Source organism: Rhinolophus sinicus, linkage group LG09 (genome assembly GCF_036562045.2).
Source record: "Rhinolophus sinicus isolate RSC01 linkage group LG09, ASM3656204v1, whole genome shotgun sequence".
In the NCBI taxonomy this organism is placed as follows: domain Eukaryota; kingdom Metazoa; phylum Chordata; class Mammalia; order Chiroptera; family Rhinolophidae; genus Rhinolophus; species Rhinolophus sinicus.
Window position 1 is genome coordinate 100,669,603 of NC_133758.1, and position 12,785 is coordinate 100,682,387.

The 12,785-nt window shown below is 45.7% G+C and overlaps 1 protein-coding gene across 1 annotated transcript; it reads left to right on the forward strand.

The window, feature by feature from the left end:
• The first annotated feature begins 607 nt into the window (after window positions 1–607).
• Window positions 608–7,875, forward strand: NPY (neuropeptide Y). Its single transcript, XM_019726229.2, has 4 exons — window positions 608–739; window positions 1,681–1,868; window positions 5,704–5,784; window positions 7,677–7,875. Exons 2-4 carry the CDS (start codon window positions 1,681–1,683, stop codon window positions 7,699–7,701), a joined length of 294 nt encoding a protein of 97 aa, XP_019581788.1. The 5' UTR covers window positions 608–739; the 3' UTR covers window positions 7,702–7,875.
• The last annotated feature ends 4,910 nt before the right edge of the window (window positions 7,876–12,785 follow it).

The window sequence follows — 12,785 nt, forward strand, 5'->3', positions numbered from 1 at the left end:
CGCAAAACAAGCTGGGGAGAGGGGTCCAAGCCACGAAGCCCATTCTCAGTCCCTGGGACAGGGGGTACGTTTGGGGTCCTCTCGCTGGGACCTGGGTCAGGCGCCTCCGACCTGCTTTAAGCCCGGGAAAATGTGTATCCCAAGTTGTCATCCCGGAACGCGCACAGGAGTTGTGCCCGGCTGCCGCTGGACTCCGGGAGATGCTCCGCTCAGTAGAGGATTCTGGTACCCGCTGCCCTGGCGCCAAACGAATGGGTGGTCCCGGTGACAGGCAACCAAGACGATCTGGGCTCTTATCTCTGGCAGACTAGATGGGGCCAGAGGGAAGCGAAGCGGGATTTGCGCGCCTGCGGTCAGGGACTGGGCTTTGGCGCTGTCCAGCACCCTCGGAACGCGCTGCCTCGCTCGCTCGGTGCCAGGCCCCCCTTCCCCGGGTAGGGCCTGGGGCGGGAGAGTTGGGCTGTGGGTGGTTCCCGCTGCTGACACTCCTGCGGCTGCAGCTCCAGCCCGGTCCCCCCTTTCCCCGCCCCCTACCACTGGGGGGGGGGGCGGGAAGTGGTGGGTGGGAGTCACCCGAGCGTGATTGCCCAAGGCCCCTCCTGCCGCTGTGAAAGAGCACTATAAAAGCCCTGTTACGACCCACTCTCGACACTGCATCTGCCGGCTCTCATCCTCGGAGTGGCGCGCAGGACAGCAGAGTATTCGACGCCCAGCCACGCCCGCAGGCCAGCCCGCCACCGTGAGTGCCATTACCCACTCAGCTAGACCCGAGCAAGGGGGGTTTGGCGCCGCCTCACCCTCGGTGGAGCCCCCAGGCGCGCTGGGAGGGAGGGTCGTGCCTGCTCCCCAATCCTCTTGGTCCTCACTCTGCCTCGACGCAGGCGAGACGCTCGCTCTTGGAGACTAAATTCCACCTGCCCCTTCTGGTCCCCTCTGATTATGCACCCGCCCTTCTCCGCGGACCGTGCCGTGCCGGCTGGGGGGTCCGCTGGGTTATCTTCTGGAGCCAATGGAGGGAGAACCCCCAACCCAGGACACCTGGCAGACTGCTCAGAGGTGTCCGCAGCAGGGAGGCTTCTCAGGCAGCGCCGCTGAATGAGGAACCCAGGAGCTTGGGTGCCCTGCGTCCTGCCACCTCTCAGGATCCTTGGCTCGGACCTGAGACTGACTGGCCTGGGGGCAGTTCTCTCCTCGCTCCCCCAAATTGCCACTCCGAAGTAATCTCAGCCGTGGCCGTCGAGCTCCTGTAGCCGGGCAGACCAAAAGTATCCGGAAGAAACTTTTCTCCTGTCACAGGGATTTGAGGAAGAGGGTGGGAAAGTGGTCATTTCCCAACCCAGCGGGAGGAACTTCTAATTCTGTTTGTAAAGTATCTAAACTGGCGCAGGGTGCCCCTACTCTGTGCCTCTCGCGGCGTGACTCTTCGGCCCTGCGACTTGGCCCGAAGTTGCGCGCAGTTTTCCGTGGCGCTAAGGGGCCGGGCCAGCGCAGGTGGTGCCCTAAGTCGGCGGGGTGGTGCTCGCTCGCCACGCTGCGCTTCCCTCCGCAGCCCTGGGGCGAGGGGGGGATTCGGTTTGTGGGTGGTCGCAGGGGGATGGGCGCAGGAGGCAAAGGCGGGAGGTGCGGGGCGTGTGTCATCTGAACCCCGAACCCCTTTCGCTGTGCCTTCGGTGCCCGCAGATGCTGGGGAGCAAGCGACTGGGGCTCTCTGGACTGACCCTTGCTCTGTCCCTGCTCGTGTGCCTGGGCGCGCTGTCCGAGGCGTACCCCTCCAAGCCGGACAATCCTGGAGAGGACGCCCCTGCGGAGGACATGGCCAGATACTACTCGGCGCTGCGACACTACATCAACCTCATCACCAGGCAGAGGTGGGTGGGCTCCGCGGAACCCACTCCGGGACCGCCCTGCCTGCACACCCTGAGGGCCTAGGGAATCTTAGAAAGGGCAGGGACCATTTCTTTTTCTTCCTTATATCCTAGGGCAGGACAGTACCAGGCACTTACTCAACTCTCAGTCACTGTTTGTTCAGGGCACTGAGTCCTTTCCCTCTTCAACTTCAGTCACAAAATCCTGATCCCCAGATTTAGGTTCCTTGGGCTGGCCATCTCCTCCCACGCATCCCTGTGTCTTTTTTGTTCCTAGAGCAGCTGGGGAACTGTTTGCGGACCTGGATGGGAAAGTACCCTGCGGAAGGGGTCGCGTGTGCGCCAGGGAGGTGATGTAGGGTTAAGGGAGAGCAGGGTATGCAAGAAAAACGTCAGAAACCAAGGAGGAGACATAGACGTTGCCAGACTTCCCACAGGTCCAGAGCCAATAGAATGGCAGCATTTGGGAAAAGACGGATAGAACTATTTTCTTCCCCCACCACCCAAAAGTGGTTTGTTGTTGTTTTTTTCAGTCTCAGACCCTACGTGAAAATTCTGGTCCAAATAAATAGAAATTTAGCAGAAAACACTAAAATGCAGAGACTTTTCTTATTCTGCAGCAGGTGAGTCTGAAAAGACTGCCTGCTTGGTGCTTTATTAAATTGAAATTTACATTGGTCTAGTCACTCTAGGATGAATCCAGGGATGACATGGAATGGAAGAAATTCTAAACCCCTGGAAGCTAAAATGAAAGGCCACATTTTTTACTCTCAACATCAAATATTGAGAAAAAAATAAAATCCAAACAATTTAACAATATAGGATTTTAAGTTTGTTTCCAAATTGTAAATCATTCAATTTTATTTTAATTCCTGAGATCAAATGACCTTAATAAGCTAAATACGATGAGCCCCTTAAAAGTATGTTATTTAACATGTTTAAACTATATTTGGTAAAGTGTTATTTTTGTCATATTTTCACTTTTGCAAGTCAGGGAATAGTTGGAAAGGATCCAAAATGGAGAGAATTTCTATTTCTTAAATAAAGTTTCCCTTTTTTTCTTTTTCATCAAAAAGATGTTTCATGCTGAAAAGTTTTCTTTTAAGTCCCAATTTACATAGAATCAGAAATACTTGAAAGTGCCTGAATTAAATAGTATTGGTTTATGATCCCTGACGCCTGATAATTTTAATTAGTGAAAAGCAGCAATGTTTTCTATCCTAATAGATTTCTCAGAAAGTTAACTGCTTCAGATTCTTGCTTATGCTATCATACAGACCAAAGAACTTGTGCAAGTAAAAAAGATATTGTTATCTTTTCTGTGAAAACCTTTGTGAATTATTTAGTTTGTCAGCTATCACATGCAGTAGAACTTATTTTTGTAAAGATGATTGCTCTGAGGTTTTACCCGTGTGCGGTATAAAGCTACAGCATTTCAAAATGTTTTTTTTTCTAGGCATGATTTTGTTCAGTCTTTCCCTCAAAGCTTCGAAGTGAGGATAACAATCTCCATTTTATAGACCATGGAACTAAGAACATTTCATGGAACTTTTTTAGGGGTGATGTAATTGGAGCCTCCTACTAATTTTCCTTGGATGTTGTCACCACCTTCAGCCAGTGTGGTCTCCGACATCTCTGATGAGGAAAAAATAAGGGAAAGGGACTTGAGCTTCATGGGAAAAGATTCAGGTTCAGTGAGAATGAGTTGGTTTGGAAGCAGAGTTTTCTGTCTCATCTTCATACAGATTCCTCCTTAGAAACCATCCGAGGTTTGTAATCTGCACCAGTCCTTTCCATTATGGATGGCATTACCTGCCTACCCCACACACCCACTCATATGTGCATGTTGGTCATTTTGAAAATTACAGTGTCCTCTGTGAATATATGTTATCATTTGGCATAAATACTCTCTTTTCTCACTTTTGCTCAGTCCCTGTTTTTAAGCGGTATACCTGCTTCACTGCTTCTGAAAGCAGCACCATTTCTTCTAGAACATGCATCTACCTGCCACATGTTGCTTATACAACCCCCTACATCTCAACTGGGGCTGACCTTTTGCTTCCTAGGACGTGTGGCAAGGTCTGGAAACCTTTTTGGTTGTCACAACAGGGGTGGGTGCCACTGGCATCTAGAGGGAAGAGACCAGGGAAGCCACTAAACATCCTACTATGCCGGGCACAGTCCCCTACAACAAAGAATTATCCAGCCCAAATGTTCATAGTGCTAAGGTTGAGAAACCCAGCCCAAGATGAGTGTTTCTCCATCCTGGTCACACATTGGAATCACCTGGGGAATTTTAAAAATGTAGTGATGCTGGTGTGCATCCCTGACCAGGTAAATCAGAACCTGGGGCTGGGGGTGGGGCTTGGACCTCAAAGCTCTCGGTGATCCTAACGTGCAGCCAGATTGGGGAATCTTATCCCGAGAGACTCCATCTTTGACAGTTAAAGCATTGTAGAGAAAAAGGCTAAGTCAGGATTAATTAGAGAAGGAAGAACAGGGAAGAGCGCTGTCCTGGGTGCTGCTTTACGATCATGCACATCTTATTATAGACTTAGGTCCTTTACTGGTAAGTTGGAGAAAATACTGGCCAGGTCTTTCATTCGCTGGAGCATGATGAACGTAAATGAGGTAACATGGCCCAAGAGTTTTAAGACGAATAAAACCAACTGATGGACAGAATAAATAACTCCGCTATCACAACTCCAAGAAAATCTTTGAGGAAACCTTATGAAGGATGGGGGTAGGGAAGTTTGCTTTGCTTTTGTTTCCCCTGAGTCCCAGTAAAGGAGCAATAATAGGAAATCTTTCCGAAAAGCTTAGATTTAATTGTTCTTGATAGGCTGTTGGAGTATACGCTCAGACAGGTTTTTTTCCTCTGTTTACCAATTAGCTAGTCCATGCTAGGTTAAGTTTTCGTCTGTGAACAAATTGGTGGCCAGTGTCCAATGCCTTTTATGAGAAAGGGGGAAATGGCCTCTTCAAAAATTATAACTTGGTACTATATATAGCCTTGTTAGGCTCTTTAACAGCGAGAGAGCAAGAAGGAGAGGGAGGGAGGAATTCGTGTACTTACTTGCCTGGAGCAAGTAACATATGCCATCCTGGCAGGAAAGTATGCATTGTCCTATTCATATCCTGCCACGGGAGAAAAAAGACCAAGAACATTTCTATGGATCAGTAGGATTCCTTTATATTTACAGGGCACATTAAAATCACAGCATGAGAGAAGGCTTTTAGCTTGTGGTGCCCCAAATAAATATGGAAAATATAGGACCCAGGTTCTGCTCCTCTCTGTAAGAATGGGTGGATTTCAACAGCAATAACTTACATTTGTGTATCACTTTGTCACTTGCAAAGCTTTGTGACTTATATTGGATTTTCACAAAGACTCCGATTTAAGCATGAGTTACGACTTTCTTTTTACACATGAGAAAACTGAGACTGGAAGACACAGGTGGGTCTAGAACTCATAGCCAATTAACTAATTACGGAAACATTTAAAATCATACTTTAATGTATTTTTATTTCCTGTCACCTTGTTATATAGTATACCTACATATGTATTGTTTGTGGTATAAAAAGGTAAGAATTAAGGATTTTGGTTGAGTTTAATCTGCTAAGTCATATAAGTATTTTAAACAATATTATAGATATGTAATTTGAGATCATATTTATGATGTTTCTGATAATGTATGCTTTGTACATTACTTGTTAGCAGATGACCAACTGAAAATAACTTTTAGATTTAATGGGAGACGTCTTTCTTTCAAAAGGTGTTAATGAATATTCCAAGTTTGCTTTAAAGGACTTTTCCTTCTTTTTTTTTTCTTTTTAGATATGGAAAACGATCTAGCCCGGAGACGCTGATTTCAGACCTCTTGATGAGAGAAAGCACAGAAAATGTTCCCAGAACTAGGTATGAAAAGGCTTGTGTGGAGACATTGTTGTAGATTTCAAGGTGCCCAGGGAAGGGAAATCAGAGAGGGCTGCCTGGGGAGGAGGCGTTGGAAGAGGGTCATTCAGACCAGGTAGGACCTGAGCAGAAATGAGGATGGGGAACAGGGAAGGGACGACCTTTCTTTTCAGGTACTAATTTGCAAATCTTTAAACTTCTGTGGGGTAGTACTTTCTACCCGAGTTTATTTGGTGCTTCTTTGACAACTTTAAATGTGAGTGACTTACCCCAGAAATTACTCTAGAGAGAATTTCTACCGGGTTAGAATTGGGGGAACATAGAGTGAGTCCCCATCTCAACATTCACATGACCAACCATGCTTCTTTGGTTGGGGTAATTTTCAGTTTTTATGTACTACATGGGATGTCTAGATACCCTAAGAAATGTGCCTCATGAGTCTTACTCTAATCGTCCTGGTTTTGCATGAAACTGGAGGTAAATCACGGGGTGCTCCTATTTACTTTTTAACATATTTTAGTTCAATTCACATCACATAATAATTTACTGCATTCAGTGAATGAAAGTTGGACAATATATTCTTCTTAGAATATATTGTCTGTAACCTTGGGGCTTGTCTGTAACCTTGGGGCTTTCTTGGAGTGTGCACTGTCTTGGGAAGAGGCGCCCTCCAATATCTGGGTGTCAAGCATTGGGCTAGAATCCTCCGGCGCCTCCTGGGCAAGGAGGGCTGCTGAAAAGAATCCTGGTCCTCCTCTTTTCTCATTACCGGCTCCTGTGTCTGCTGCTTCTAGCCTTTACCCCCAATAAGATCAAACGGTTCACCCATTTCTGTGGTTGCTGGTCTGCCTTAAACCCAGAGCTTGACAATGGCAAGAACCAAGTTCCCCAGAAGAGGTCACTAGAACACTTGCTCAGTGAGTGTGACCTGAGTGTCACTCTTCATTGGGGTTCTCCCTAGAGAACAGAGCGGGTGGCCCACTGAGCCACTACCGTCCTTCCCGCCCGCCCTCTGTTCTCTTGTGAAATGGCCAGCCAAGGTAAAGGTGCAATTCCAGAGTTGTCAGGTTTGTTTTGTCTGAGGGAAACACCCATTTGGACTGGAATAAAACTCCCGTGCTCTTGTCCCTGGAGACACCGGCCAGATTTAAGCAGCTGATGCAGGAGAAGCAGATGGAAAATGTGTAAGGGCTCTTTTTATATACTAATCCATAAATACTTTTTCCTGTTTTATGGACATGCTTATGATGTTGCTACAGAAAGTTTAGGATAACCTCTTTTTACTTAGGATAAGAAAAGGAACCACCCAGACCTCCTTCCAGCTGTTCTTTGTTTGGTGGCCTGAAGTTGTGCGGTTAGTGCATGAAATAAAGTTCATTGCACCCTGATGGACAGCCGCAATCCTGTGTAGTTAGAAGGAGACAAAACTGGACAGCCTTGAAGTTGCCTGTGAATGCTATTTTATTAAAAAGGGTTCTTTCTAGTCCAACACATAGCGTCTCACTACATAAAAAGCCTTGCAGGAAAGAAAAAGGAAGCATATTCAGAGTTGAGCAACAGTAACTTTCTTGTTACAGTTTCGTGTGACTCCTGTAGTTTTGATCTTCAGAAATATTGCAGAGTTCTTCGGCTTCTGTGATACATACAGGGCCTTTTAAATAGTCCCTCTGAGATTTGCCCGAGACGCCCGTGAAAGCTACTCAGCTGGTGCTTCGCACATGAGGCCCCTGTCCCCTGCTCTGACATTCTGCATGGCCTCCTTTTCAGAATGCCTACAGGAGCCCTTTCAACCATCTCTGATCATCTTTCCGTTCGGAACAGAATGTCTCACTCTTGCAGGCCTCCCAGGAAGCTGGGAGACTTCTCTCACATGCTGTGCTTCTTCTGTTTGACAGGCTGGAAGACCCTTCTATGTGGTGATGAAAAATGAAACTTGCTCTCCGGTCTTTGCCTATTTTTCAGCCCATATTTCCTTCCGTAAAACTAGAGTCCACCTGTCCTCCCAATGCATGCAGCCACTGGGCTCAACCCTGCAGTTTCCCTTTGTCGTCATTGTAAATACGGGCATTTAAATAAAGTATCATGCATTCAAAAGTGTATGCTCCTGAATGGGAAACCGGTTGTTGTGACACAGAATCCTTTTAAATTATTCAGCAAATCACTGTCTTTCTCAAGTAGCAGATTCAAGGTTTGTTTCACCAATATTAAAGCAGTGGTTATGGAAGATCTAAAGATATGATTTATGGTGACCAGGACTCAGCCGTGTGTGTGTGTGTGTGTGTGTGTGTGTGTGTGTGTGTGTGTGTGTAAAACAACAGAAGTATTTGGAAACATTGAGCAGGGATATGCTAATTTGGAAAAATTTTCTGAACTTTTCCTCCCTTTCACATGACTGCTCATTAACCGCGGCGGCCTATGCAGTCAGCAGAGAGGACTGCTGTTGAATAGAACTTTCTGCAAAATGTCCTATCTCTCCTCTGTCTAATACTGTAGCCACAAGCCACATGTGGCTTTTAGCACTTAAATGGAACTAGCGCACATAAGAAGCTGAGTTTTGAATTTTACTGAATTTTAATTTAAATAGCCACGTTTCTAGCAGCTGTTGTATCCAATAGCTCCAGTATACACATTTTTTTAAATTTATTTTTTAAATTTATTGGGGTGATAATTGTTAGTAAAATTACATAGATTGCAGGTGTACAATTCTGTATTACATCATCTATAAATCCCATTATGTGTTCACCACCCAGAGTCAGTTCTCCTTCCATCACCATATATTTGATCCCCCTTACCCTCGTCTCCCACTCCCCCACCCCCCTTACCCTCTGGTAACACATTTACTTAGGCCGTTACTTGTAGAATTTGAGTCATAAACAGAAATACACTGAGCGGAATGGTTACCTTTTCACACAATGTAGGGTATGTTAATCACTTTAGCTAAATGTTATTAAACTTTCCCCCTCCTTTACGTACCTATTTTCATGGGCTTAGTTTAAAATTAATGTTATTAGATTCTGACATATAATTTCTAAGTCAAAGAAAATGGATCTCATCCTATTTTTGTACTTTGGACCATGCTGTAAAAAATATGCACAAATATTTTATGTGATGTCTTAAAATATCATGACTTTGGAATCTTCTAGTACATAAAATGTCCTCTATATAAAAGAATTCTAATATTTCTTCAGCCTATGAAGTCAGTGATTCTACAAAGCAAAATTTCCTTTCATGAAACCTAATTTTCCTACATTTCTCCTTATTTTTGTTTCTTTCTGCTCTGAACTAAATATGTAAAAGAACACATTTTTTTTTTTTAAATCTTAAACTGTTCAGTAAGTCACAATTTATTATCACACAATGTCAAAGTTCTTTATTGACCTAGTATATTTGGAGGTTTTTTTTATTGGCCTCAGAGATTCTTTTGGCAGCACAGATATTCTGAATATTCATCATCACAGACAGAACTCTTGGTTATATTCCTGTAATATAAGGAAAGATGATCCAGGGGTTTGGTTTTAAATGAAGTTTTAACTTCTCATCCCACCAAAGCTAAATGCCTGAAAGGCCAAACACTGAGCAGCCTATATGCTTACTGATAGCTCAGGCCTTGACCTCTGACTCTTTCCCTCACCTCACTAAAAAGAAGACGGAACCCCCACTCCACGTGAGCTCTGTGGTCCTGAGTCAGTGGCATCCAGGTTCTCTCACCTTCAAATTCCCTGAACTTAGGAATTCTCACTTATGACAGGGGGGTAATAGATTCTGCCCAACTGTCCACATAAGTCTATACTGCGATCAAAATTCAAGTTAAGATAATGTTATTATGCAAGGAAGTAATAGTAAGGAAGAAGATTAGAATGATGTTTACGATGATGTCTGTGTTGGAGTATAAATCCCTCGCTCCAGACTGAATGTTTGTGTCCCTTCAAATCAATATATTGAAATGCGAATCCCCAGTGTGATGCTGTTTGGATGGAGGTGGGGTTTTTTGGGGCGTGCTTAGGTCATGAGAGTAGACTCTCGTGAATGGGACTAATAACCTTATAAAAAGGAACCCCAGAGTGCTCCCTCGTCCCTACTGTCATATAGGACACAGTGAGAAGATGGTTGTCTGTAAACCAGGAAGCCGGCTCTCACCAGACGCTGACACTGCTGGTTTCTCCATCTTGGACTTCCGTCTCCAGTTCTGTGGGCGATGAATTGCTGTTGTTCATAAGCCCCCAACTATGTCAATTTGCTATAGCAGCCCAAACAGACTAACATCCCTAATAACCAAGAATTCACTTTAAGAAATACAATAATGATAAACTTATAAAAATTGTAAAACTGCATTTCAGGAGATTCCCCAGTAGTATTTCTTAAACATTTTCAGCCGGCTGACCTTCCTTGAAATAATTGTAAAGGCACCAGATCACTCACCTCTCATGGCAAATAATAATAATCCTCACTAGAGTTACAGTAATAACAACTCAACCTCCGTTAATGAGATGCCCATAAGCAACATAGTGATTATCAAGTAAATCTATAGGCATTTGTTAAGCTCTTCTCTGAACCAAGCTCTAGTCTACATTCTAAGAGGTATAAATCGTACGTAAGTTTTTTGCAGATACCATTGTGTTTGTGTTTTGGTCCTTACAATGCCATGACACATTCAAGGAGACAGTCATTCCTCTGCCCCATTTTCACAGATGAGGCCACTGAGGTGTAGGGAAGGTAAGTGACTTTCCCCACCTCATTCAAGTTAGAGGGACCAGACAGTAGATCCTCTGCTCGCAAACTTGACCCTGCCTGATGATGTCTCATGGAAGTAAGTCAAGGCCAGGTCATACATAGTCTAGTGAAGCACGTAAGTCTGGCACACTCTAGTTAGAGAATAACAAAGTATAAACTGTACAAAAGGCATTTAGAAAAGGAAATGAGTGTGGGCAGAACAAGCTGGAAAAGGTTCAATGGAGAGTGTGAATACTGAGCTTGGGTGGAGGATATTCTGGGTAAGATGACCAGCTGGGCTAAACACACAGGTAGGTCAGCCACAGTTTGTCTAGGAAACGGCCGGAGGTCTACCTGACAGGAACAGAGGCAGAGTGGCCAGGGGTTGGATTGATGAGGTAGGTCCTAGAATGGCCAACATTCATTCACTTAACATTTTTTTGAGCATCTAATATATACTGGATATTGTACTAAGCACTGGGGATATAAAAATCAATAATAGTTTCTCAGACAATTTACTATCTAATGAGGGAGTTAATAGCAGTGCATGTTTGGAAGTGCAAAGATGGGAGTATTAGAGGTTTGGGATGCAGTTAGGTTCTTCCTTCCCAGTCGTCATGTTTCCCTTGGCAGTTTCCTGACAAACAAGTTGTAGATGTGAGAATCAATTGTCAAGTGGGGAACAAAATGCCCGAGCCTCCAGAATACCACTACCCCCTCCCCATATCAGATCTCAGCACCCTGGTGGAGAGTGACAGAAATAGTGAGTTCTGTGGGGCAGCCTCCCAATGCCACTTACCCAGACAGCCACATAGACAAGTGTCGTGTCCTGCATGACAGGGTTGTGGGGAGCGAGGAGGGCCGCGCAGGCGTAAGAAAGACAGTAGCCAAGAATAGAGTGCAAGAAGTGCCAAGGGACTGCAGCCTCAAGGACTGAGCCCCGAATCATTAGCTTTTATTAGTTAGGTGGGGGAGTAAAGAAGATAAAGCTTGTCAATCTCAAGATCTGTGAATCCCATACATTAGAATAGGAAACTGATTCAAGCCCATCACCCTTGCCTGCAGGCAGCCTAACCTTAAGTCTAAGGATGTATGTACTTCCCCAAGGGACAAAACCTGTATGCATATGAATAGATGGAGAGCACATCATTGAGTCTCTTCCCCTGCAGGTTGTGGGAAGGAATGCAGCCACAGAGGCAGAGGCTCTCCTTAGCCTGGGGAAGGTGGGGGGCTGTGCCCACCTCTATCGACTCCATGGATTCTCTTGTTGGTCCCCACGTGACTGCGCCTGGCTTGAGTTGTATCCCCTTCCCTACCCCACCCCCCGTGGGGAATCTTACTCTTCATTGGCTAATCAGCCATCTTTCTGGGGCGAAACAGGGAAACATAAGGTGCAAGCACAAAGGTGAAGCAAAGTCCCTGAAAGGATCCGTCTCACAGACTCTCCTTGCTTTAGGGGCAGGTATGAGGAGACAGACGGGTAGGCTGCTGCGTGGCAACAGACAAGAAGAGCCAGCTTGCCACATCTAGCAGCAGATGGCAGAAGAGAAGGGGCACATGTGCATGTACGTTGCCTTCTGATACAGTGTCCCTGTCCACGGGGCAATGGGGTCTAAACAATCCATCAGAATAGCAGCTTTCCTCCCATGCAGAAGGAGATAGGAAAAGAGAACAGAGGAAGGGGCCAGAAGTCTCCACAGGCCAAGGCTGCAACTTGGGCCCTTCAAGGTCAATATGCTCAAAGCCATCAGTCCCTATCACAGGGGCAGAGACAGTATCTCCTCCCTCCCTAACAAGAAGTAGGCATGAGGTGTTGCAGGAGCCAGGAAGGGGCACCCACTGCAGGCTGGAGAGCATGCAGGAGGCAGGCCCAGCTTCCTGGAGCTGCTGGTGCTGGAGCTCAGGCTTGAAGGAGGACCACCAACGGCCAGATGAAGAATTCGAGACACGAGGTAGAGGACATGTAGATATGAGAGAGCAATACACATTTTGAGTGTTTTTTAATTATTCATGATTCCTATACTATGAATTTGACCATGTGCTAGACCTGCCCTGGGTTACCATTCTGAAGGGAAAATTCCATTTGGAATGAAATCAAGTTCCCTAGCCATCGCCAACTCTTTTCTCCATGCCCCCACCTCCCCACCCCTACCCACCACACCTGCTCTTCCTGTAGACTTGGCTCCAGGGTAAACCAGCCCGTTGAACAGTATTCTTCATTCGGCTCAATCAGGACCGGGCGTCTCAGCCTGATATCTCTTAACCATGATCTTACGGACAAATTTGCAAGTTCA